At 39.2% G+C, this 27,861-nt stretch overlaps 1 protein-coding gene and 5 long non-coding RNA genes across 6 annotated transcripts; 3 read left to right on the top strand and 3 right to left on the bottom strand.

Annotated features, from left to right (window-relative positions):
* The first annotated feature begins 3,535 nt into the window (after positions 1-3,535).
* Positions 3,536-4,924, top strand: LOC121758004 (uncharacterized protein C594.04c-like). The gene is made up of 3 exons (XM_042153447.1): positions 3,536-3,830; positions 3,899-4,162; positions 4,350-4,924. The coding sequence occupies exons 1-3, from the start codon at positions 3,573-3,575 to the stop codon at positions 4,815-4,817; spliced, it is 990 nt and encodes a 329-aa protein (XP_042009381.1). The 5' UTR covers positions 3,536-3,572; the 3' UTR covers positions 4,818-4,924.
* Positions 4,925-12,642: 7,718 nt separating this feature from the next.
* Positions 12,643-14,281, bottom strand: LOC121756942. The gene is made up of 2 exons (XR_006041133.1): positions 14,072-14,281; positions 12,643-12,899 (listed from the first exon to the last, which is right to left on the bottom strand). It is a non-coding gene; the product is annotated as an uncharacterized LOC121756942 (long non-coding RNA).
* LOC121756940 lies at positions 13,431-14,782 on the top strand. The gene is made up of 2 exons (XR_006041131.1): positions 13,431-14,158; positions 14,275-14,782. It is a non-coding gene; the product is annotated as an uncharacterized LOC121756940 (long non-coding RNA).
* A 5,509-nt stretch (positions 14,783-20,291) lies between these two features.
* Positions 20,292-21,840, bottom strand: LOC121756943. The gene is made up of 2 exons (XR_006041134.1): positions 21,622-21,840; positions 20,292-21,113 (listed from the first exon to the last, which is right to left on the bottom strand). It is a non-coding gene; the product is annotated as an uncharacterized LOC121756943 (long non-coding RNA).
* Positions 21,841-22,089: 249 nt separating this feature from the next.
* LOC121756941 lies at positions 22,090-23,639 on the bottom strand. Its single transcript, XR_006041132.1, has 2 exons — positions 23,432-23,639; positions 22,090-22,301 (listed from the first exon to the last, which is right to left on the bottom strand). It is a non-coding gene; the product is annotated as an uncharacterized LOC121756941 (long non-coding RNA).
* On the top strand, positions 22,659-24,101 carry LOC121756939. The gene is made up of 2 exons (XR_006041130.1): positions 22,659-23,516; positions 23,633-24,101. It is a non-coding gene; the product is annotated as an uncharacterized LOC121756939 (long non-coding RNA).
* Positions 24,102-27,861: the final 3,760 nt, after the last annotated feature.

Genomic DNA, 27,861 nt, shown 5'->3' on the forward strand with positions numbered 1-27,861 from the left:
CCTCATGATGATATGCATGCTAGTCCTAATAGGGGGAATGCTGCTGTGCCTGCTCAGAACTTGTTGAACAGTCCTTCTGGAATCCAAAATGCTATTGATGCCTCTACTTTGAACAATTATGTGCTAGCTAGGGATAGATCCAGAAGGGTGAATGTGAATAAACCTGTTAGGTATGTAGGATTGATTGCTCTAATAAACTTGGCTTTCAATGTACATGAATCTGATGGGGATGAGCCTCAAACCTATAAGCAGGCTACAAAGTCTAAGTTTTGGGATAAGTGGCATCATGCAATGATTGAGGAAATGAATTCTCTGAAAGTTAATATGACCTGGATCCTTGTACCTCTGCCTCTTGGTGCCTCTGTTGTTGACTGTAGATGGTTGTATAAGCTAAAGAATGAGGTGGAAGGGCTGAGGTATAAGGCCAGATTGGTGGCTAAAGGTTTTACTCAACAAGAGGGGGTAGATTATACTGAAATATTTGCTCCTGTTGTTAAGTTTACTACTGTGAGGTTAATGCTTTCATTGTGTGCTCATTTTGATTGGGAATTAAAGCAAATGGATGTTAAAACTGCCTTCTTGCATGGTGATCTTGATAAACCTATATACATGAGACAGCCTGAAGGTTTTGTAGATCCAAAGTTTCCTAATCATGTGTGTTTGCTAAAAAAGGCTCTATATGGTCTAAAACAGTCTCCTAGGCAGTGGAACATTAAGTTTAATACTTGTATGCACAATTTGGGCTTTGTGAGAAGTACTTTTGATGCTTGCTTGTATGTGAAGAACCTTGGTACTGTTCCTGTGTTTCTGTTGTTGTATGTTGATGACATGCTGATCATGGGTCCTTGTTTGAAAACCATAAGTGCTGTGCAAGCTGCTTTGAGCAAGAATTTTGACATGAAAGACTTAGGGGATGCTCAGAAAATTCTGGGAATTAATATTTTCAGGGATAGAAAGAATTATACTCTTGTTTTGCATCAAGAACCCTATGTGCACAAAATTCTGAAAAAATTTAACATGTATGATGCTAAGCCTGCTTCAGTGCCCTTAGCTGCTCATTTTGTGTTGAGTAAAGACCTTTGTCCTCAAACTGATCTTGAAATCAATTCCATGAAGAAAGTTCCCTATGCTAATGCTATTGGATCTGTTATGTACTTAATGGTCAGTACTAGACCTGATATTGCTTATGCTGTTTCATGCTTGAGTAGATATATGTCTAATCCTGGTCCTGTGCATTGGGAAGCTTTGAAATGGTTGTTGAGATACCTGAAGCATACTGCGAAGTATGGTTTATGCTATTCTAAGTGTGAAGAAGGTGTTAAACTTGCTGGATATGTTGATTCTAACTATGCTAATGACAGGGATAAGAGGAAGTCCACCACTTCCTATGTTTTTACTGTGTGTAGGTCCTGCATTAGTTGGAAGTCACAATTGCAACACATTGTTTCCTTGTCTACCACTGAGTCTGAATACATTGCTATCACTGAAGCTATGAAAGAAGCTGTGTGGTTAAAGGGAGTACTTTCTGAACTTAACTTTGTGAAAACTCCTCCTGTGGTATTCTCTGACTCTCAATCTGCTATTCAACTGTGCAAGAATCCTGTTTTCCATGATAGAACTAAGCATATTGATGTAAGATTTCATTACATTAGGGATATTGTAGAAAAAGGTGAAGTTTTTCTTTCTAAAGTGCACACAGATAAGAACCCAGCTGACATGGGTACTAAATGCTTACCTCTTGAAAAACTGATTTTCTGCATTAAGTTTTTGCATTTTGATTTTGGATAAGTGCATGTCCCGGGGTAAAAAGACCTCAATCACTTAGTCTACTGTGGTAAGGGTGACTAGTGATTGCAGGCACTAAGTCCTATAGGCTAATGGGTGTCAGCCCCTCTGGAGCCTATTAGGCAGACCTGGTGGTGTCCCTATAGCTTGTGAACTTTGTTCTTGGTGTTGTGGGAACTGCCATGTTGGCTGTGATGATTTTACACCTTAGCCATTTGGTGCAAGCTGGTTTCCCAGAATGAAGTCCAAGGTGGAGTATGTTGAATTATGGTGGACCTTCATTTGGGCCTATATTTTTCTGGAGCCCATGTGTATCTGAATTGGGCTTGACCCAATTCACATATCTCTCACTCCAGATGCCGCCACGTGTTCCTCTCACCCGGATCCTTGTGTTCAGCCGTTGGATTGCGAGATGTGTTTGTTATGTGAGAGGTTAGTCTCTTTGGCTTTCTCATTCTATTAAAAAACACTCTCTCTCTTTCTCTCGAAGCTCTCAGACGCTCTCTCTCCTCTCTTCTCTTTTGCTTTCTTCGCCGACGGTTCTCCGGCGGTTTCCTTGTGATTTCTCACGGTTAGAAGTGTAGTCGACCTTGCTACAGTAGTTGAGCAGGCAATCACTTCGGTTGCTGATGTTTTGAGAGAGCTAGGGTTTCTAGTGTGAGGTTTTCTGTGAGAGACTATTCTTGAACGGTTCAGATCTGGTGTGTAGGAGTTGGTTAGGCTTGGAATCTGGAGTGTGAGGTTAATCACTGGGGGATTCGGCTGTGCTCCTTAGGATCGGTGTTCTGGAGAATAGGCTTGTATCATTGGCGGGTGGCTGAGCCGATGATTGTTGCTTACTTGTGTTTCTTTCTGTATTCCTTAGTCATTCTGCACTAGATCCGAGTGGATCTGTTATCTTGTGTTGCTAACAAGGGTTTTGAGTGTGCAGGGCCAGTTTGGAGCTTATCTTGAAGGGATTAAGCTCGAGGACTTAGTTTGTAATAGCTATTGTGTATTTGACTGTAATAGTTAGACTCATTGTTCTTATCAGTCGCTTGGTTGATGGTTTGACTGAGCCATCTTGTAACAAGACCAAAGAGGTCTCGGTTAATAGTGAATCCGGAATTGTCTGATCCCTATAGACACTAACGCAACAATGTGTAGTTATCGGAACCAAAGGAGATAAAGAGTATTGAGAATAATGAAAAAAATTAGATATCTTTGCGACAAAATTTGGGTGGAAAGGCGGTCAAATAAATTATTTAAATAATAGTGTAAAATCCCAAGCAGTTTAGTACTCGCAAATGAACTTAAAACAATTCCGAGCAACAATGTTCTCGAAAATATTTTTAAATTTTATTAGTGCTCGCAAACTGCTCGGTATTTTTTCATAGTGTGCATGCACTTTCAGAACACAAAAAGTGATTAGTAACATGTGGTCGGTAAAGATTTATACTTTTTAGTAAAAACATAGTAATATATCTAATATAATCTCTACATAACTGAACATAAATCAACTCTCTATGCACCCGACACAATAATGTAATATAGATAAGTGTAATCATGATAAATTTCATGCCACACCTTCTATTTCAAAATTAACCCAACTTTAAACTATAGAAGGCGCCAATTGAGGAAGGGGAAAAAATTTCTAGTTTCAAAATTTAAAAGTTTATTCTAAAGAAAAGAAAATTCAAAAGGTTTTTTGTAAAGTAATGGAATAAACGGCCTCCCCGCAATCAATCATTAATAAACAACACAATGATGCCATCGTGGTCGAAAAAGGTCATTTCTCCGCCTACATAATGAGACATGGTTGCGAATCAGCAGCATCGAGCGCCATGAGCAGCAAAAATCTCGGCAACGCAACGGTGGCTCTTCTCTCTCCTCTCCCTTCCATCTTCTTTTATCTGACCTTCCTCAACTGTCACTCCGACGATGGGTCTCTCTCTTATCTGTGGGCATGGTGCCACCACCACCCTCTCCTGCTAGCCAACATCCTCTTCTTCCTCAACGTTGACTTACATTTCTGGCTTGTCGGCCTCCTACAATCCAGCCATTGGGTACATTTATATATATAGCTAATTAATTAACTAAACCATAGCTGATTAATTTTAATTTGTTGTTGCAGATGATAGATTTGTATTGGATGGTGATACCTATACTGCTGCTCCATTACTTTGCGACTCACCCATTAGCTGAATTTGACAAGTGGAGATCGAGGCTCGTCGTGTCACTAACGTGGGCGTGGTCGCTCAGGCTCACCCACTGCTACTTCCGCCGCGAGAAGTGGCAATGGGGCGCTCGAGAAGACTGGAGATTCACCGACATGCGGAGACACTACGGCCACAACTGGTGGTGGATCTCTTTCTTCGCCATCTATCTCTCTCAGCAGGTCACTGATCACAATCCATGGATTAGGAAAAATGATAATTTGTGTGTTGAGTTAGGAAAATATAAAGTAGTAGATTCTCTATTAATAAAAAGAAATAATACTCGTAGTAAAAAAGAAAATAAATGAGTTAGTATTAATAAAAATTGGGTATCAAATAAAATGATCTAACTGTTGAGAGGTGGGGCAGGTTTTTCTGATGGCGATATGCATGCCGTTATACGCAATACACCGGAACGTGAAAGGGGTGAATATTTGGGACGCGGTGGCTGCGTCGGTGTGCTCAGCCGGGTTGACAATTGCTTACTTTGCAGACACGCAGATGCATCGTTTTGTTAGAAGAAATGAGGAGTTGCAGACGGAGGGAAAAGGGAGGGTGGCGATTCTTGAACAAGGGTTATGGAGGTATTCCCGACACCCGAACTACGCCGGCGAGCAGTTATGGTGGTGCGGAATTGCCATTTTTGGTTGGAATGTGGAGTACGATTGGTGGTTTGTGGGGCCGATGGCGAATGGGGTGTGCTTGGGAATTGTCACTTTGCTGGTGGAGCAGCGGATGTTGAAGGAGGAGTTTAGGGCCGAGGCGTACCGGAACTATCAGAAAACGACGTCACTTTGGCTGCCCTGCTTCAGACTACCCAAACATAAAGAAACATAGTAAAATCACCTTGATTTGCACCCTAAGCTCAATCTTCTCATGTAACTTTCATGTTATCCAAACTATTCAATGCAACAAAAACAATTTTCTGTTGTTTCAGAATGTCATATATAGTGGTCGAGCATTTATTTACAGGGTCCATTTTCTTATATATTCAATAAATTACTCTTTTTTGTAAAAAAAAAAAGTGTATTAGAGCATCCACAATGGTTGGCCCGAAGTGGTGTGACTACAAGATAACGTCGGGTCACCCTGGCCAGAAGTGGTGCCCTGACTACAAGATAACGTCGGGTCACCCCAGGCGGGTATACGATTTTGACGGTAGGGCCCAAATATGTTTTCATGATAGTATGGACTATTTTTGATGAACAAGTGTAGTAGTTTTAAGAAACGTTAATAAAAATACAGTGACTAGAGGTATAGAATTCATAATCTAAATTAACTAAAAATGTAATGATAGTTGTTGTAAGTGAGGTTTGAATCTGATTCCAACAAGGGGTAGTTGTCCCATTAAATATGAAACGTTTATTTTTTCAGACATGTTTTTAGAAAATGATAATAAATAATTAAAGTGAAAAAAATAAAGTAAAAAATAGAATATTACAAAGGAGACTCTCATCTACATTATTCTATCTATTACTTTATTTTTTCACCACTTTAGTTATATATTATAATTTTTTCAAAACAAGTGCGCAAAAGCAAACGTTGCATATTTAATAGGACAGAGGTATATGCTAAGGAAATCAACTACGCTACTAGAATTATGTAATACTCCCTTCGTCGCATTGAAGATGACTCACTTTCCTTTTTGATTTGTCCCTATCAAGATGACCCATTACCAAAAATGGAAACGTATTCCTTTATTTCATCTTTCTTACTTTACTTTCTCCACTTAGCACTCAAAATAAAGTTGCATAAAATCTCGTGCCCCCAAGGAAGGGTTCATCTTCCTTGGGACGGAGGGAGTAACAAACTATTAACATATGGAGTATAATAAATATATAGCCGCTCTTCCAATTGCTAGGGAGCCATGGGACCCCACTCACATGTTGTAGCACCCCGAAATTTTGCGACTTCTATTTCTATTAATGTGGATGTTGAATAAGAATTTTTTTTGTGGAAATTGAGTGTCTATGTGTTTGAGTTAATTATGTGAAATTAGTTGTTGTGAGTTGTGTGAGTTAATGTGATTAAGCTTCCAATGTGTAATTAAATTAAATGGGATCATGCATAATTGTTCTAGCCATTCTATTGAAATTTTCGGCCCTCCTATTTATTGGAAACAATATTTTCTTCTCGGATTTAATTAATTGCTTTGGGATATTTATCCAAATTAAATCCAAACCAAATTATGCCATCCCTTGAGATTATCGAAATCTCCTAGTAATTAGGACAAGGAATTATTTTGTGGATTTAATTGGTATCTTGTTTGTCTCTTTCCTTGAATTAAAATCCAATTAAATCTTACCATATCTTACCAAATTTAAATCATATTCCTATTTGATTTGAGGATTAAAGTATTTTTTTTCCTTGATCTCTCCCATTTCATACGCCTACTTTCATTTTTAATTGTGGGATTTTATTTTATTCCGCCACAATTTAATTATTTTATTTTATTGTGGGATTTATCCTAGACTATAAATTAAAAGAACCCTAACCCTAGCTGTAACGTCCCACTTTTTAAACCCTAATTTTTGAACCCTAAGACGATTGCTTTAATTTCTTTTAATGTCGCGAATTAAATGATGAATTTTATTTATGTGATTCCTTTGGTGACCTAATTTTGATTTGACCGAGTCAAATCTTTATTTAATTTATTCTCCCAAATCTTCAAATTAATTGTGGGATATTTTATTTTCAACTCTATAAATAGAGACTAAACTAAAACCTATACCCTAGCCACCCAATCCCACACGCCTACACTCTCTCTCACATGCCCATTCTCTCTTCCCCACTCCTCCCACACTTGTTCTTCTACTCTACTCAAGATCCTTTCGGTTCGCCAAGAGTTTGTTGAAGAATCAAGAGTTATATTCGTTTCTACCGATTGTTTCGTTCAAGAAAGGTACAATCAAACCTCTATTCTTCATTCCTCTCCATCTAAACATTCTTTTGACTCCCTCATGCATATAGTGAGTGTAGGGATTTCAAATCTAAGGATTTAATCGGTGAGAATTTGTATTTGTATGTGTGTATGCGTTTTGAATGAAATTGTATGAAGATTTAATGAATCATTGGTGAATGATGTATGATTATTTGAAAACATGAGTGTGAGGACTCTTTTAAGCATGTTTGTGTGTTAAAACCATGAAAAGGTTGTGTTTGAATGAATGGGGATAAAACCTTAATTCGAATTATTAAGCATTGAAAACTGCGTATTCGGACAGTAGATTCCGACACGTTTTTGACCAACCAAATGAACTCCTTTTTATTCAATTCTTTTTTCTGAGTAAACTTCATGATGTTTTCGGTGTTGTGTGTGAATTTCAAATCATTTAGACAAAAGATGATTTTTTGGTGAATTTTTGAAATTGTCTGCGCAATTCTGTTGGAAAATGTTTTCTCCACCAGTAGGTTACGTTTTCGATTTGACCGACCTAAAAAGGTTATTTTGACATGAATTTTTAACTGGAAGTTATTTGATGAGTCTACTGCATTGTGGTAAAATGTTAGCCCCAGAAGAAGTCGGGTGAGTTTTTAATGATTTTTATAAAATGGTTGCGCAGTGCTGCCAGATTTCTATCTTTACAAAAACAACTATGTTGTTATAAGTGATATACATGATTTATATATGTGATGACGTGATGTGTTATTCAAAGATGGGGAAAAAGGTAAACGTTGGGGACATGCATGATTTTGAGACAGTATTTGAGACTGATTGTGATACACATAATGTAAAGGTGATAACTCGCGCTCTCAGCGTGACAGCAAGGGAAAGGAAATACTTGAAATCTAAGCAGTCGAGGTGGGCTTTCTTTTAAATAAGGAAGATGTCTTAAGTATTTTACCGATGAGAATGAAATTGTGTTTATCATGCCTTGTTTGGTTTTAACGTGCCTATCTGATGTGGCTTTTGCCACTATTATTTAAATCGAATTCGGGTCCTCGTAGAGCCACAAACTCTACTTGGATTAGTGTACACCAATGGTAGACCGTGTGTCAGTGTATGGGTTGGCAAGTCTAGTGACCTGGTTTGCGGCCGCATTCCTTGTCATGTATGTGCGGATATGGCTAACGTCTATGGGAAAATGACTGATCAGTCGAGTTTTTACAGTGGGAAATGATTTTGAGTGCCTCGGGCCTTTCTAAAGCTAAACCCCGATGGTTACTTACGTATGGCATGATAGATAAATAATAATTTTTATGAAAATATTTTCGGCATAAGTCCACTGAGTATCTTTATAGTACTCAGCCCTGCATGTGTTTTCCTTACGTGCAGGTTGAGCGGCGGAAAGAAGTTGGTGGTGTTGAGCAAGTAACTTGAAGAATTAAATGTTTATCTTTGAATTATGGGTGTCGTTGTGTCTTCACACATGACGTCACTCCTTATCTTGGTCGTTTTCCGCTGCGATATTTCTTTTACTTATTAGTTGTTGGGCCGAACTTAAATTTGTCCGGTTATTGTTTTCTTGTGATTCTGTTGGATAATGTCAAACTCTTAATCGTTTCCTTTGAGTATTAATTGCCGGCCCAACTCATTATTTTAAACCCGAGTCCCCTTCTTGTTTTATACTTAATTGTTCATTTAGTATGTCGGTCAAACCTCCTTGATAAAACCCTAGCCTATTTTCCTTGTTATATTTAAGTCCGTTTAAGTCGCAATCGCCACATTTATTATACCCTAGAAGGGCGGTCGTGACACTAGCCCTCATATTTTTCGCCTCCCTCTCTTCTCTCCTCCCACACGTTTTTTTTCCCTCTCTTCCTCTCCTCTCCACCAATTCTTCACCAATCCTTTGTTCTTGCATCAATTTGGAGTTGGAAATTCAAGATTCATCGAAGAATCGCATCAATTATCTTTCCTATCGATTGTTTTTGAACAAGAAAGGTATATTTGAATTCTCTTTCTCATCCTTTCCATTGAACCCATGTTTCTTGATTCCCTCATGCATATAGTGAGTGTAGAAATCATAGATCTAAAAATTAATCGGCTGGGATTGATGTTTTGCATGAGAAAGTATGTGGATATGCGTTTATGTATGTGTATGTGTGAGGTTGTGGATGATTCGTTGGTGAATGATATGTGAATATATGAGAACTTGGTTGTGAGTTCTTTTTGAAGCACGATTATGTGTTGGAAGAATGAATATATGTGTTTGGATGAATGATAGATAAACCCTAATTCGAATTTGTGAAGCATAAAAACTGTGGTGTTCGGATAGTAGATTCCGACGTGTGTTTTACCGACCAATCGATCTTATTTTGGCATGAATTTTTAACTGAGTAAAATTTGAGATGTCTTCTGTGTTGTGTATAAATGTTAGCCTCTTTTGATGCCTAGTTCGTCTGAGCTTGCTCCGTTAGGCTATAGGGCTATGTGTGAAATGAATTTGGGTCTGAGTACGGCCGCAAACCCTATCAGGTTGTGTACACAGATGGGATCGGGAGCCGTCCTTGCTAGTCGGCCGGTCTCGTGGGTGAATAGTGTGGCCACACTTTCATCGCACTATGGTAAAAGGATGTGAATGATTGATTGTTGAGAAAGTGGGGAGATTGTTTTGCTTGGCTAGGCTATGAAACTGTTATTGTGATACTCGATGATACTTCTTTTCTAAAATGTTAAAACTCGAGTTCACTATGGTATGGCTTATCAAATATTTTGGCGTGTGTTCACTGAGTATATAAAATACTCAGCCCTGCATATGTTTTCTTTATGTGCAGGTTGAGCGGGATGTTGCGATGGATGTTGAGTCGGCTTAGGAAATTTGGATGCATTGTGTCTTCATACATAGGCGTCATCCTATGATTCTCTTTGATAACTTATTTCCGTTGTTACTTTTGAAAACTGATGTCACAAGAGTTTACTTTACTTCGTATGACTTTATTGTGTCAAATACTTTGAGACTTTATTCCGCTGCTTACTTTTGATAAACTAAAATGTTTTTGTAGACTAAAGTATTTTCCCTTTTGGAAGTTAATCAAATTTTTGCATTAAGTGTCAACTTTTATTGTGTCCCCATTTCTTCCCCGCTCCTTAGTCTCTCCCCTCGTCACATTTTCCCCGTCTTCACTATCCTTAGTAAGGGTGGCCATGACAAAGTGGTATCAGAGCTTCGTTCTTTCGCTCTGGTCCGAGAGTTTTCTTTTACCTTAAGTCTAGATTAGTGAACTTTAGACTAGAAGTGTCACGAAGGCTCAACATCTAAAGCATCACGCTCAACCAAAGAAAGTGAGGTATGTTCTAAGTTGTTGAAAGAATGTGAGATCGATGTATAAAATTGATGATGATATGATGAGGATGTTTTGGCAAGTGTACGCATGTGAATAAACGTTATGTGTGAATATGATACCGTGATGATATGATTATGTGGAATATGAGCATGATTGGCATGATGATCTAAACACGTGTTATATGTGTGAATATGATATTGTGATAGTGTGATTATTTGGAATATGAACATGATTAGCAAGATGATCTAAGCACGTGTTGTATGTGCGAATATGATATTGTTATGATACTATTATGTGGGAACATGAGCATGAACTACATGATGTCATAAGTATGTGTTATGTGTGAAAGTACTAGGATATAAGCATGCGAACATAGGAAGCCATGTGGGATTAGAAGATAGGATGGAAAAGAAGTACCCCGAATTGTTTATGGAAGACGATCAAATTTCGGGACGAAATTCCTGTTAAGAGGGGAAGGATGTAGCACCCTGAAATTTTGCGACTTCTATTTCTATTAATGTGGATGTTGAATAAGAATTTCTTTTGTGGAAATTGAGTCTCTATGTGTTTGAGTTAATTATGTGAAATTAGTTGTTGTGAGTTATGTGAGTTAATGTGATTAAGCTTCCAATGTGTAATTAAACTAAATGGGATCATGCATAATTGTTCTAGGCTATCTATTGAAATTTTCGGCCCTCCAATTTTTTGGAAACAATATTTTCTTCTCGGATTTAATTAATTGCTTGATATTTATCCAAATTAAATCCAAACCAAATTATGACATCCCTTGAGATTTTCGAAATCTCCTAGTAATTAGGAGAAGGAATTATTTTGTGGATTTAATTGGTATCTTGTTTGTCTCCTTCCTTGAATTAAAATCCAATTAAATCTTACCAAATTTAAATCCTATTCCTATTTGATTTGAGGATTTAAGTATTTTTTTCCTTGATCTCTCCCATTCCACACGCCTACTTTCATTTTTAATTGTGGGATATTATTTTATTCCCCCATAATTTAATTATTTTATTTTATTGTGGGATTTATCCGAGACTATAAATTTAAAGAACCATAACCCTAGCCTTCATATTTTTCACCTCCCTCTCTTCTCTCCTCCCACACATTTTTTTCCTCTCTTCCTCTCCTTATCCACCAATTATTCACCAATCCTTTGTTCTTGAATCAATTTGGAGTTAGAAATTCAAGATTCATCGAAGAATCGCATCAATTATCTTTCCTACCGATTGTTTTTGAACAAGAAAGGTATATTTGAATTCTCTTTCTCATCCTTTCCATTGAACCCATGTTTCTTGATTCCCTCATGCATATAGTGAGTGTAGAAATCATAGATCTAAAAATTAATCGGTTGGGATTGATATTTTGCATGAGAAAGTATGTGGATATGCGTTTATGTATGTGTATGTGTGAGGTTGTGGGTGATTCGTTGGTGAATGATATGTGAATATATGCGAACTTAGTTGTGAGATCTTTTTGAAGCATGATTATGTGTTGGAAGCATGAATATATGTGTTTGGATGAATGATAGATAAACCCTAATTCGAATTTGTGAAGCATAAAAACTGTGGTGTTTGGACAGTAGATTCCGACGTGTGTTTGACCAACCAAACGATCTTATTTTGCCACGAATTTTTAACTGAGTACAATTTGAGATGTCTTCTGTGTTGTGTATAAATTTCATCCACTTTTGACGAAAGATGAATGTTAAATGAATTTTTAAAGTTAACTGCGCAGTTCTGTCAGAATTTGTATTCTCGTCCAGTGAGTTTCGTTTTTTATTTGACCGACCTAAAGATCTGATTTTGATGTGAAATTTTTACTAGATGATCCTTGATGTGTCTACTGTGTTGTGATAAAACTTCAGCCCCAACAGAGGTTGGATGGAGTTTTAATGATTTTTACAAAACGAGTGTGCAGTTTTGCCAGATTTCTGTCATGTTAAAATAATACTTGTTGTCAAGTTTTGAGTGAATAAATGATACATGTGTGTATAAGAAACGTATCCTATGATGTGGCTATGTGTTACACGTTGATGTATGCTTGAGTGATCATTTCGTTTTTGTTGATGAACGTTTGGGGATGGACAATCTAAGAAAACGATGAAAGGAATGATAGGGCATGCATGAGTAATGTGTTGATAGAAAACTGATTGTGTTATATTATGTGGTTATGATGTTGATAAGGGATGTTGTGCATACGTGGGTATGAAGAGCAGGGATTTCAATAAATTTGTAAACCGTGTTGGTCACGACCGCCCTTCTAGGGTATAATAAATGCGGCGATCGTGACTTAAACGGACTTAAATACAATCAAAGAAAAAGAGACTAGGGTTTTATAAAAGGGGTTTGACTAAAGTATTTAATGAAAAATAATCAAAAGAAAATGGCAGAGTGACGCTTTGACAAATAGACTAAATAGATGATACAATTATCATAATCTATTTCGAAATAACGGGGTTTCAACGTATTCCAAAAACATATCATGTCTTTAGATTTTAAACGAAATCAAATTAGTTTCGAGAATTCAACAATAAGTAAAACGAGTTTCAGCGGGAGCATCCAAGAGAAAAGTGACGTCATGTGTGAAGACACAACGACACTCATAGTAAAAAATATCTAAATGTTTAATTCTTCATTTAATTTGCTCAACACCGCCAACCGCTCGTCGCCGCTCAACCTGCACATAAGGAAAACACATGCAAGGCTGAGTACTAAAATAATATTCACTGGGCTCATGCCGAAAACATTTTCAAAAAATGGGCTCATGCCGAAAACATTTTCAAAAAATAAAGTTATCATGTCATACATAAGTAACCATCGGGGTTTAGCTTTAGAAAGGCCCGAGGTACTCAACATAATTTCCATTGTAAAAGTCGACTGATCAGTCATTTTCCCATAGACGTTAGCCATATCTGCTCATACATGACAAGGAATGCGGCCGCAAACCAGGTCACTAGACCGACCGACCCGTACGCTAGCACACAGTCTACCATAGGTGTACACTAGTCCAAGTAGGGTTTGCGGCCATACGAGGACCCGAATTCGATTTAAATAATAATGGCATAAAGCCATATCAGATAGGCACGTAAAAAAACAAATACGGCATGATAAACACAGTTTCATATCCCATCGATAAAACATTTAGGACTTCGTCCTTATTTAAAAGAAAGCCCACATATGTGATACTGTGTATACTCCCTTCAAAAACAATTTACACACATACTTCCTGTTTTCAAAACAAGAGAATGGGTAGATGCCCAAGTTTTTTTTTTAAAAACAAAACACGACTAATTGGCCCAAAACAATTAAAAGAAATACTATTAGTTTTTTAAATGTAACACACGTACCCTCCCATTCACTTTCAACATATTATTAAGGGATTAACAAATAAAATAATAATAAAAAATTCAAGTACTTCCTTTCCCCAAAAGAAACCGTCGGCTACTCTTCTATCTCTCCACTGAAATTCTCAAAAGAACACACCTAAATTTCATTTGATGAACAAAGCCAAAAAAATCTCTAATTCACTTCTCCCATTTCCTTTCCCAAGTTGAAACATGAAATGATAATACACACACGCACCAACATCACGAATTTACAACACCCGGAGTCCACCGTCTCTCCCAGTCGTCGCTCAGCGCCGTTTCGTCGCCGCTCGGGCGGCCTCAACTTCGTCTGAAACAGCCCCGTTTCCACCCCGATTATCCCCGCAGATAAGTTCTTAAATTGGGTTCGTGAATTACAGCTTGAAACTTTGATTTAGATTGTTCAGATTATCGATTTGCTTGAGCGAGAAACATGCTATGCAGTTCATGGATTGAAGAATTGAATTGGGGAAGAAGATTATACCTTCAAAAGAACAATTGGCTTGAAACAGAATAAGATTGAAGCTTTTGGCTTTTCCCTTTTTACTGCTCCCTCCGCCGTTTTTTTTTTGTGAGTGGCTGTGAATTTGTGTGAGGGAAAGAGATTAGGGTAGGAGGATTTATATAGCTGTGTATTGAGAGTCATTTTTGGTGATTAATTTCACTTTGATTGTGGTCAAAATTTAGGAAAGATTTGCAAGAAGGAGGAGCGGTTATGAGCGTGGGAGAGAGAACGTAAAACAGGTAATTGATTCTCAAAATAAAAGGAATTTAAGGTCGACGGATGATCTAATTTTGGAGCAGATTGAAGAAGGGAAGGAAACAAAAATGCGTTAGTTGATTTCACAACCAATTTGGACTCTAATTGCTGCCTTTGACAAAATCTGAATTAGTTGCTCATTGGAAGAAGAAATACGGCAGATTGAGAGGAGAATTACTGCGCTGGAATCTTCTAGTTTCTTGGAATAATTTAGTAGGATTTAATTTGTTGGGCTCAATAGGAATTGAGATTGGGCCAGGGGATATCATTTGAGTAGGTATTAGTTTGGGCTCAAGGCCTAAATTAGAATTTTATTTAAATTGTGTAGACCCCAATTTATTCTTTATTGGATTGGACTTGTATCAATTATTTAATTCATCAGATGTGTTGGAAATTAGTCTAATAAATAATCCTCAAGGAAAGGATTTAATTAAATTCACATTGTGATTTTAACATCACTGAATTCGAGCTTTGTAAAAACAACTCATCGATTATTTGAAAACAAATAATTTCATCCCATATCAATTATTCAAAATAACCACGTCACATATTCAACGAAGTTGACTCAGTCAACCACAATCATAACTCCGAACCAAAATTAAGCCACCAAAGAAATCATATAACAATTCCACTCGCCATTTAATTCATGGCATTAAAAGAAATAAATGATATCGTCTTAGGGTTCGAAAATTAGGGTTCAAAAAGTGGGGCGTTACATCCTACCAACCTTAAAAGAAATTTCGTCCCGAAATTTGGTATCCTCAAGGAAAGAGTTCGGGGAACAGTTCTATCATCTTGTCCTCATTCTCCCATGTGGCTTCTTCGTGCCCGTGATTTCTCCAAAGTACTTTCACACAAGCAACTGGTTTATTTCTCACATTCTGGATCCTTCGGTCCAAAATCATTTAGGGTCTCTCTTCGTAGCTCAAGTCCGGGTTCAAAACGACTTCTTTGTAGTGAATCACGTGCTTTGGGTCGAACACGTATTTACGTAACTGCGACACATGAAAGACGTTGTGCACGTTTCCAAGGCTTGGGGGTAGCGCCAAACGGTATGCAACAGGACCCACACCTTCAAGGATTTCATAAGGCCCAATAAATCGCGGTTTTAATTTTCCCTTGACACCAAAACGCGTTATCCCTCTCGATGGGGATACTTTGAGGAAAACTTTGTGGCCAGCTTGAAATTGTAAGTCGGTTCGCCGTGCATCCGCGTATGACTTCTGTCTGTCTTGAGCTTCTTTTATCCTTTCTCGAATTTGTCGGACAATTCCAACCATCTCTTCAACTGCATCGGGTCCAAGTATTCTTCTCTCGCCAACTTCGTCCCAGTAGAGCGGGGATCTACACTTTCTCCCGTACAAGGCTTCATACGGCGCCATGTTTATTGTTGCCTGGAAACTGTTGTTGTAGGCGAACTCAATCAGTGGTAGTGTGGACTCCCAACTTCCTCCTCGGTCGAGCACCACAGCTCTCAACATATCCTCGAGAGTTTGGATCGTTCTTTCGGACTGCCCATCTGTCTGCGGGTGAAACGCTGTGCTAAAATTCAAACGAGTTCCTAGCTCCCGTTGTAGGCTGATCCAAAATCTTGAAGTGAACTTCGGTTCACGGTCAGACGTGATCGTCACTGGGACTCCATGCAGTCGCACTATTTCCCTTATATAAATTTGAGCTAGCTTGTTTGATCCATAGGTTATGGGAATCGGTATGAAGTGTGCACTCTTGGTGAGTCGGTCTATAATTACCCATATGGCAGTATTCCCTCTTTGCGTCTTTGGCAATGCTGTCACAAAATCCATGGCGATGTGCTCCCATTTCCACTCGGGAATTTCTAGGGGTTGCAACTTTCTGTACGGTCGTTGATGTAGAGCTTTCACCTGTTGGTAGGCTAAGCAGCGCTCCACAAATGCCGCTATGTCCCTCTTCATACCACTCCACCAAAATGACTTCTTCAAGTCTTGATACATCTTCGTACTTCCCGGGTGAGCGGTGTAAGGAGTCTCATGTGCTTCACTCATGATTTCGTTTTTGAGTCCTTCGTCACTCGGTACGCAGAGTCTCCCTTCGAAGGTGAGGGCATTGCCGGATTCCTCACGGAAATTCCCAGATTCGCCAGTTCTTACTTCGACTCGAATTTCCTCTAATTTCGCATCCATTCGTTGGGCTTCAACAATTCTTGTTCTTAGGTCAAGTGCAACTACCAAGGTGGCAATTCGGCCTTCCACCGTTTCAGGTGCCCTTACCACTTCCAAACGCATCTTGCTAAATTCGCGTATCAAGCTTTCTTCTTTGGTGAGAAAAGTGGCCAGTTGGGAATGGCTCTTCCGGCTCAATGCATCTGCCACTACATTTGCCTTGCCGGGGTGGTAATTGATGCCACAATCGTAGTCTTTCACCAACTCGAGCCATCTTCGTTGCCGCATGTTCAAATCTTTCTGCTCGAAGAAGTACTTCAGGCTTTTGTGGTCCGTAAAGATTTCACATCGTACCCCGTAGAGATGATGCCTCCAAATCTTTAGGGCGTGTACAACCGCTGCTAGCTCCAAGTCATGGGTTGGATAGTTCAACTCGTGTGGCCTCAATTGTCATGATGCGTAGGCAATGACTTTGTTATTTTGCATCAAAACACACCCAAGTCCCACTTTCGAAGCGTCAGTGTAGACCACGTAGCTCATTCCAGGCTCTGGCACAGCTAAGATTGGTGCAGTGGTCAGTTTCTCCTTCAAAAGTTGAAAACTTGCCTCACACTCCGGGGTCCATTTGACTTTTACCCCCTTTTTGAGTTGTTGGGTCATTGGTCTCGCTATTTTGGAGAATCCTTCTATAAACCTTCGGTAATATCCTGCCAAACCCAGGAAACTTCGAATTTCGTTTGGTGTCGAAGGTGCCTTCCATTGTTGTACCGCCTCGACCTTGGCGGGATCCACTCGGATTCCTTCTGCCGACACAATGTGACCTAGAAAGTTGACTTCTTTCAGCCAAAACTCACACTTGCTGAATTTGGCGTATAGTTTCTCGGTCCTCAACGTCTCCAAGGTGATTCGCAAATTCTCCTCGTGCTCTTTCTCATTCTTCGAGTAGACAAGTACGTCATCTATGAAGACCAAGACGAATTTATCCAAGTATGGGTGGAATACTCGGTTCATCAAATCCATGAATACTGCGGGTGCATTTGTCAATCCGAACGGCATCACAACGAACTCATAGTGACCATATCTTGTGCGGAAAGCGGTCTTCGGTATGTCCTCCCTTCGGACCCTCAATTGGTGGTATCCGGACCTCAAATCCATCTTTGAGAACACACCGGCTCCTCGGAGTTGATCGAATAGGTCATCTATCCTCGGCAGTGGATACTTGTTCTTGAGGGTCATTTTGTTCAACTCTCTATAGTCGATACACATCCTCATCGACCCATCCTTCTTCTTGACAAAAAGCACAGGAGCGCTCCACGGTGAGACACTGGGTCTAATGAAACCCAGGTCCATAAGCTCTTGAAGTTGTATCTTGAGTTCCTCTAACTCCTTAGGCGCCATTCGGTATGGTGCCTTGGACACAGGCGCCGACCCTGGCTCTAGGTCGATTGTGAACTCCAATTGTCGATCTGGCGGTGGTCCAGGCAAAGCTTCAGGGAACACGTCTGGAAATTCTCGTACAAAGGCAACATCTTCCACTTTCCTTTCTCCTTTCTCCTCTCCTTGTAGATAGACAAGATAAGCAGGACGACCTTTTCTCACCATCGAACTAGCTTGAAGCGCGGAGATGATAGACGTTCGCCGGTTCATTGAGATTCCTTAGTATATGGTGGGTTCCTCCCCCGGGGCTTGCAGAGATATTTGTCTCTCCTTGCAACGAATAGTAGCAAAATTCGCAGCTAGCCAATCCATTCCCAAAATTATGTCAATATCCCCCATTGCCATGACTTGTAGGTTGTGAGCGACTAGCTTAAGTTCTCCCATAATAATTTCTACGTTCGAGCATGTTCGAGAAACCTCTATTACCCCTCCCACTGGTGAGGACACCACCATCTTATGTTCAGATTTGTAAGCAGGCAAACTTAAGGTGTCCACACATAATTCAGATATGAAAGAATGCGATGCGCCCGTATCAAACAATACAACAATAGGTGTGTCGAGGATTTTGCCCATACCTGCCAGGTTTCCGTTTTCGTGACTCCCCTGTTCAATCTTGGGTTGTTTCCGACTCAAGGCATATGCTCTAGCCTGGGAAGGAAGTCTTGGGCGGTAAGGTTGTTGTTGTCGCGGAGGTTGATCGCGATTTCCCCTTGATTCCATTTGCGGTGCTCTTGGCTGCTGGCGGGGTCCTTGAGTGTTCTGCCTCAACTCTATTGCCACCCTCTTGCTCGGACACTCTCTAGAGAAGTGGCTGTTTCCCCCACAGTTAAAGCACTTAGTGGTGTTCTGGATTCTGCACTCTCCAAAGTGGTACTTGGAGCACACATTGCATTGGGGTGGCTTAGGTCGGAAGTCGCCTCTCTGGTTAGATGGGTTTTGCCCTCCCCCATACTGTGGTCAGTTCTGGGTGGGCTGATACCTCTTGTTGTCGTACGGGGTTCTATTCTCCTCCCACTTCCTCTTCTCTCGAGAGTGGTGTGGTGGTGGTAGTGCCAAAGTAGTATTTTCCTTCATTCTCTCCTTGGGCATAGCTGCCTCAATATCTAGTGCAAGGGCTAACGCTTCCGGGTACGGTAGTCTCCCACGACTAGCCAACGACATCTTTATTTCATGTCTTAGTCCCTCACGGAACTTTTCAGCCAGCTTCTCGTCAGTATCGACTTGATCAGGGGCGTACCGGGCCATGCTGTTGAGCGCGCGGTCGTATTCGGTCACGGTCATGCGCCTTGGGTCAAATTGTAAAACTCTGACGCCTTTGCCTTCCAATAGCTCTTTGGTACGTACTTATTATACATTTCGGTCTTGAAGCCTTCCCAAGTCATCCCAACTGCTTGATCTCGGGGCATTGTCTTCATCCTGGTGTCCCACCAGAAGTCAGCAGCCTCGGTTAGTTGGTAGGTCACACAACTTAACCGTTCTTTGTCATTGCACCCTAGGATTGCGAAGATGCGCTCCAATGCGCATATCCATGATTCGGCCTTGGCTGGTTCTCCCATTGCATCAAAGACGGGAGGTTTTTGCTCTAGGAATAGCTTCACGTTTTCACGGTGAACCGGCGGTGGAGGAGGTGGTGGTGGAGGTATGGGTTGTGTCACACTTTCCGCCATCGTCTGAGGGGTAGGTTCAGGGTTCCCACGTCTTATGTTACGTCTTGGCGGCATTCTGATTAATTATCACACGAGTTATTATCATATTTATTCAAAATCCAAGAATAATCATGTGGTATAGTTGAAAAGTGGGGATCAAGGGGCAATTGCATCATAGGATAATAAAGGGCTTTTGCAAGGATATCAAAATACAATTGCACAGAACGATAGCAAGAGAACAACTGCAAAATAGCATAGCAAGAGGTAATTGTAACATCAGATGGCAAAAAGGCGATTGCTCAACAGGATAGTAAAAGGTAATTGATAAATAGTGTAACAAAAGACAATTGTACAATGGAATGCAAAATATAAGGGCACAATAGGATGGAAAAAGGCAGTTGAACAACAGAATAATACAATTGCATAATAAGATGGGAAAAGGCAATTGTACAATGAAGTAGTCAAAAGATACTTGCACAATACTATAACAAAAGACAATTGCGTAATGGAATAGCAAGAATAATTTCAAATTATGGCAAAAAGCAATTGTACAATCGGGTAGCAAAAGATAGTTGCGCAATAGTACACCAAAGGTAATTGTGCAATAGGATAGAAAAAGACAATTACAATATTGTATAGCCAAAAGGTAATTGCACCATAGACTAGCAAGATAATCACACAAAAAGATAATAAAGGATGGTACCAAATCATTACACAATAGGATAGCAAAAGACAAGAATTCCCCATAGAAATATCAAAACGTTGCCTCTACGAGGTCTTAGTATCCATCACAAGGAAGGCAAAAAGAGTAAAACAACCGTGGACAGAAAATGGTAAGGTCAAGCAAAATAATAAAGTATCAGAACATGGGGGAAAGTGTAACAAGACATCCCATAATTATTATTTCTAAATGTCTCCATCCTCATCCTCTTTCTCCTCGGTCTCTCCAACACTCTCTCCATGTGGGTCCTCCCCCTCCTCATCTGGTTCCTCTTTCTCACTTCCCTCCTCGGCACCTACGGCCGGAGGGGTCATCCCGAGCATCCTGTCGACCTCTCTGTCTATTCTTAGAGGGGCCGAGATACGCATCCCGAGTCTCCTTCTCTTAGGAGCACGGGAGACATGTGGCTCCTCGTCGTAGCGATACTACCGCATGCGGGCTTGACCCGGCGGATAGATGTGTGGAGGTGGATCACGTGGCGGTCCGTCGGATGCAGATGTCATGGCCGGAAGTAGCACCTTTATAAGGCCGACCAAGTCCCCCCGCGGTGTGTATTCGGGCGGGTTATACCATGTGAATGACTCAGACGCTTGGGCTACCCACTCGCTCCAAGGAGATGGTAGAGTGTGGATGAGCTTTTTGATTCCCGCGTGATGGGTGGCTCCCCCATACGCGTAAGCGTTCATCCATCTATTGTAAAACTCGGTGACGTAGGACATAAGGAAGAGCTTCCCATCCCACTCGTAGTCTTGGTAGCGCTCAACTGGGTGGTCCCTATTGCTGGAGTAACGGTTACGCATCGGAGCATAATACCGTTGGGCCATCTAAAAAAAGAAAAGAAAACTCAGCATCATTCCAAGAATAGAAGGAAATAATGGGGTTTATGTTTCAAAGAGAGATGCTGAGAACACGATGCATATGAAAATGACTAGATATATCAAAAGATTGAGCATCATGTCAAGAGTTTAAATTCCAAGGTTATTAGTTCGTGCGTTTTTCACGTTTAGTCGGGTCGTGGTACGCCGACTTCCCCATAGGCTACTCGCCTTGCACTAGGCATTTCGCGCCTCCACGTTCATTATTATCGTAAAGTTTTATATTCATAGCACAAATTTCAACTAGGCATAGTAGCATGCTCAAGTTCACTCGCATAGATATTATGTCATAATGCAATAGAATAATCACCATAGTATAATTTCATCCAACTCATATAAGTTTAACACATATTCGAGTAAAAATACAAGTTCATTTTCATAACCATATTCATCATTTTGGCATAAACGCAATTAACAATTTCATATCCAAGCCAAAATTCCAAAATGTCATATTAACCTTGATTCCATAGAAATATCTTTATTTTCACAAGAGTAATATTCCCATCGCAATTTCCAACATTTCACAGGTTCGGACCAATATAAATCAAGATACTTGTTACCTCATTCTTCGTGGTTGGGCGGAGACGAGTTGTGGTGTTGAGCTTTCGATGTTTATCATTTAGCCAATTTACACATGAATAGATTTTGACTCAAACTAGACTCTTGGGTCCAGAGCGGAAAGAACTGAGGCTCTGATACCAAACTGTCACGACCGCCCTTCTAGGGTATAATAAATACGGCGATCGCGACTTAAACGGACTTAAATACAATCAAAGAAAAAGAGACTAGGGTTTTATAAAAGGGGTTTGACTAAAGTATTTAATGACAAATAATCAAAAGAAAATGGCAGAGTGACTCTTTGACAGATAGACTAAATAGAGGATACAATTATCATAATCTATTTCGAAATAACGGGGTTTCAACGTATTCCAAAAACATATCATGTCTTTAGATTTTAAACGAAATCAAATTAGTTTCGAGAATTCAACAATAAGTAAAACGAGTTTCAGCGGGAGCATCCAAGAGAAAAGTGACATCATGTGTGAAGACACAACGACACTCATAGTAAAAAATATCTAAATGTTTAATTCTTCATTTAATTTGCTCAACACCGCCAATCGCTCGTCGCCGCTCAACCTGCACATAAGGAAAACACATGCAGGGCTGAGTACTAAAATAATACTCAATGGGCTCATGCCGAAAACATTTTCAAAAAATAAAGTTATCATGCCATACATAAGTAACCATCGGGGTTTAGCTTTAGAAAGGCCCGAGGTACTCAAAATAATTTCCATTGTAAAAGTCGACTGATCAGTCATTTTCCCATAGACGTTAGCCATATCTGCTCATACATGACAAGGAATGCGGCCGCAAACCAGGTCACTAGACCGGCCAACCCGTACGCTAGCACACAGTCTACCATAGGTGTACACTAGTCCAAGTAGGGTTTGCGGCCCTACGAGGACCCGAATTTGATTTAAATAATAATGGCATAAAGCCATATCAGATAGGCACGTAAAAAAACAAATACGACATGATAAACACAATTTCATATCCCATCGATAAAACATTTAGGACTTCGTCCTTATTTAAAAGAAAGCCCACATATGTGATACTGTGTATACTCCCTTCAAAAACAATTTACACACATACTTCCTGTTTTCAAAACAAGAGAATGGGTAGAGGCCCAAGTTTTTTTTTAAAAACAAAACACAACTAATTGGCCCAAAACAATTAAAAGAAATACTATTAGTTTTTTAAATGTAACACACGTACCCTCCCATTCACTTTCAACATATTATTAAGGGATTAACAAATAAAATAATAATAAAAAATTCAAGTACTTCCTTTCCCCAAAAGAAACCGTCGGCTACTCTTCTATCTCTCCACTGAAATTCTCAAAAGAACACACCTAAATTTCATTTGATGAACAAAGCCAAAAAAATCTCTAATTCACTTCTCCCATTTCCTTTCCCAAGTTGAAACATGAAATGATAATACACACACGCACCAACATCACGAATTTACAACACCCGGAGTCCACCGTCTCTCCCAGTCGTCGCTCAGCGCCGCTCGGGCAGCCTCAACTTCGTCTGAAACAGCCCCGTTTCTACCCCGATTATCCCCGCAGATAAGTTCTTAAATTGGGTTCGTGAATTACAGCTTGAAACTTTGATTTAGATTGTTCAGATTATCTATTTGCTTGAGCGAGAAACATGCTATGCAGTTCATGGATTGAAGAATTGAATTGGGGAAGAAGATTATACCTTCAAAAGAACAATTGGCTTGAAACAGAAGAAGATTGAAGCTTCTGGCTTTTCCCTTTTTACTGTTCCCTCCGCCGTTTTTTTTGTGAGTGGCTGTGAATTTGTGTGAGGGAAAGAGATTAGGGTAGGAGGATTTATACAGCTGTGTATTGAGAGTCATTTTTGGTGATTGATTTCACTTTGATTGTGGTCAAAATTTAGGAAAGATTTGCAAGAAGGAGGAGCGGTTATGAGCGTGGGAGAGGGAACGTAAAACAGGTAATTGATTCTCAAAATAAAAGGAATTTAAGGTCGATGGATGATCTAATTTTGGAGCAGATTGAAGAAGGGAAGGGAAAAAAATGCGTTAGTTGATTTCACAATCAATTTGGACTCTAATTGCTGCCTTTGACAAAATCTGAATTAGTTACTCATTGGAAGAAGAAATACGGCAGATTGAGAGGAGAATTACTGCGCTGGAATCTTCTAGTTTCTTGGAATAATTTAGTAGGATTTAATTTGTTGGGCTCAATAGGAATTGAGATTGGGCCAGGGGATATCATTTGAGTAGGTATTAGTTTGGGCTCAAGGCCTAAATTAGAATTTTATTTAAATTGTGTAGACACCAATTTATTCTTTATTGGATTGGACTTGTATCAATTATTTAATTCATCAGATGTGTTGGAAATTAGTCTAATAAATAATCCTCAAGGAAATGATTTAATTAAATTCACATTGTGATTTTACCATCACTGAATTCGAGCTTTGTAAAAACAACTCATCGATTATTTGAAAACAAATAATTTCATCCCATATCAATTATTCAAAATAACCACGTCACATATTCAACGAAGTTGACTCAGTCAACCACAATCATAACTCCGAACCAAAATTAGGCCACCAAAGAAATCATATAACAATTCCACTCGCCATTTAATTCATGGCATTAAAAGAAATAAATGATATCGTCTTAGGGTTCGAAAATTAGGGTTCAAAAAGTGGGGCGTTACAGTGTTTGTAAGCAATCGAGGTGGGCTTTCTTTTACTAAACTCTTTTACGTTTCAAAATTACGATGTTGGAGCTATAAGGGTGGTTTAAAGTGTTATGTCATGCCATGATATTTGTGATGTTGAGATTGTTGCCTGATGCCTAGTTCGTTTGAGCTTGCTCCGTTAGGCTATAGGGTTATGTGTGAAACGAATTCGGGTCTGAGTAGGGCCGCAAACCCTATCAAGCTGTGTACACAGGTGGGATCGGGAGCAGTCCTTGCTAGTCGGCCGGTCTCGTTGGCGAATAGTGTGGTCACACTTTCGTCGCACTATGGTAAGAGGATGTGAATGATTGATTGTTGAGAAAGTGGGGAGATTGTTTTGCCTGGCTAGGCTATGAAACTGTTTTTGTGATACCTGATGATACTTCTTTTCTAAAATGTTAAAACTCGAGTTTTTGTGATACCGCCCAAACTAGGGGTACTACAAACGAGGCGATCGTGACCACGGGATAACATTAAAGACAACATTTAAGGATAACATTTTATATGAAAACTTAATTAGCTTAAAGGAATAATATTTTAGTTCATTAAAGTTTAGACAACAAATTTTTAGTTTAAAGAAACTTAATGTTATAAATTTATTATTAATTAGCAACGACTTATGGCAAATGATTTTTCAAAAGAAGCAGCGGAGAAAATAAATATTAAAATCCAATTAACTTCCAAAAGAAAACATTTGGTTTAGTTCACGAAAAACCATTTCAGAGTAACAGGGTAAACATCAGATTAACGCCTAACACAATCAAACATGCGCAAACACAGTACGAAACAGAATAAAGTCTTGAGGCATAGTTCAAAAATATAGCAGCGGAAATAAGGTTTAAAGAGAGTCAAGGATGACGTCTATGTATCAAGACACAACGAATCCAAAATTCCTAGGCCAACTCAACATCCACCGCAACATCCCGCTCAACCTGCACACATGGAAATACATATGCAGGGCTGAATACTTGTTGTACTCAATGGGCTCATGCCGAAAACATTTATACAGTTATGTCATCCATACTAGTCATCTCGAGTTTTATACGTAGTAAAGAAATATCATCGAGAACACAAAAACGTTTCATAGACTGGCCAGTCAAATAATCTCCCCATTTTCTCAACAATCCATCAATCACGATCATCAATCCATAGTGCGACGAAAGTGTGGCCACACTATTCGCCCACGAGACCGGCCGACTAGCAAGGACGGCTCCCGATCTCACTAGTGTACACAGCCTGATAGGGTTTGCGGCCCTGCTCAGACCCGAATTCGTTTCACAACACAACCATATAGGCTAACGGAGTAAACTCAGACGAACTAGGCATCATGCATACAATCTCAATCAAAACAATCTATGGCATGACATAACAAGTTAAACCACCCTTATAACACCACATCATATTTTCGAAAAATAAAAAGATTTGTAAAGAAAGCCCATCTCGTTCGCTTAACAAATCAAATTCCAACTTATGGCAACTCTCGTTCCTCGAGCTCACGTATACACAATCACCCTTGTCAATGACAACACAATCAGCCTTCCATAAATTTATATTATCATGCTGTCTTATTGTTCCTTTTTATCGTTCACTTACCCATCCCATCATTCACCAACACAAAGAGGACATGTCATAAATTTTCTCAACACGTCACACATAATCACATCATAGGATACCTTCTCAAATCATACATGCACCAAGTAATTCACCAAAACTTAGCAATAAGTGATATTTTCACATATCAGCAAAACTGGCAGAACTGTGCGGTTGGTTTGTAAAAATCACCAAAAATTCATCCGAACTCATATGACGCTAAAATTTTGTCACAACACAGTAGACACATTCAAGTTCATTCAGGTAACTTTTTCACACTCAAATCATGTCATTTGATCAGTCAAAACATTAATACAACTCTCTGGTCGGAATATAAAAATTCTTGCAACATTGCACAATTCATTTGAAAAATTCATCATAAATTCATACGATGTCCAATAACGATGAAATTTTTATAAGACTTAGAAGACACTTCAAAATGTCACATAGTTCAAGAATCACATCAATCAGAGGTCATTTAGTCGGTCAAACAGATTTCGAAATTTTCTGGTCGAGAACACACGTTATTGACAGAATTGCGCAGTCGACTTCAAACATTTTTCAAAAATTCATTTTTCGACAAAAAGGGATGAAATTTATACGAGACACAGAGCACACCTCGAAATTCACTCTCTAAAATTTTGCATACCAAAATTTGATCGTTTGTTAGGTCAATCACACATCAGGAAATACTGTTCGAACGTCACAGATTTCAGACTCACAATTTCGAAATTAGGGTTTCTTTCCCAATCATCCAAACACAAATTATCATGCTTATAACACACCATCATGCTTGATAAGACTCTCTTAAACATTTTTGCACATAAACTTAGATCATTCACCAAAGTTTCAAATCAAACTTCACACAATTCAATCAAAAATCGCATAACTATCAAAGTTCTCAAGCAAACTGACTTTCCCACCGATTAACTTTGCGATCTATGATTCCTACACCCACTACATGCATGTAGGATTCAAGAACATGGTTCAAACGAAAGGAATGAGGAAAAGTGAGCAAATATACCTTCTTTGACAAAAATGAATCGGTAGAAACAATGAACGATGCGATTCGTCGGAGACTCTTGAAAATAACTTCAATGGTTGCAAGAACAAGGCTTGATTGGAGGGTTTTTGGAGAGAAAGAGTGGGAGAGGAGGGACAAACGTGTGAGGGAAAGAGAGGGAGAGGGGTGGACGATTTTGGTGAGGGAGAGTGGGGGCAAGGGTTTGTTTAAGTGGTATTTATATTCTAGGTTTAAGTCCATGAGTAAATTAAATAAATAAATTGTGGAGAATTAAAATATAGGCTAATGAATAAAAATTCCACAATTATAAGAAGCCTAATTTTCAAAAATTAGGGCTGCAATTAAACAAGGATTTTTTTTATATTTTTACTTGGAGAGAAATAAATCCACAATTTAGGAAATAAAACAATTAGTATTCCATAAACAAGGGAACAAAATAAATTAAATCTCCAAGTAGGAAAAATGAAGTAAGGGCCAAAAATTTAAGGGGAATTGCACAAGGGAATTATTTAAATCCTCAATTAAATAGAATAGGATTTAAATTTGGTAATTTCTTTATGGGAAAAAGGCTCCCATAAAATAGGTAACAAATAATTATATTCCCACAAGGAAAAATACTAGTGTAGGGCGTGTGACATGAAGGATACAACATAAGGAAATGTTCACATCCCCAATTAATTTGGCATAGGTATTAGTATGGTATTTAATTGAATAAAAAGGGATCCCACAAAATAGGAAACAAATAAATTATCCTCCAAAATTTAGTGAAGGGGCCGAAAATTATTAGGCTTAAATAGCCAAGG

This window comes from Salvia splendens, chromosome 12 (assembly GCF_004379255.2).
Source record: "Salvia splendens isolate huo1 chromosome 12, SspV2, whole genome shotgun sequence".
NCBI lineage: Eukaryota > Viridiplantae > Streptophyta > Magnoliopsida > Lamiales > Lamiaceae > Salvia > Salvia splendens.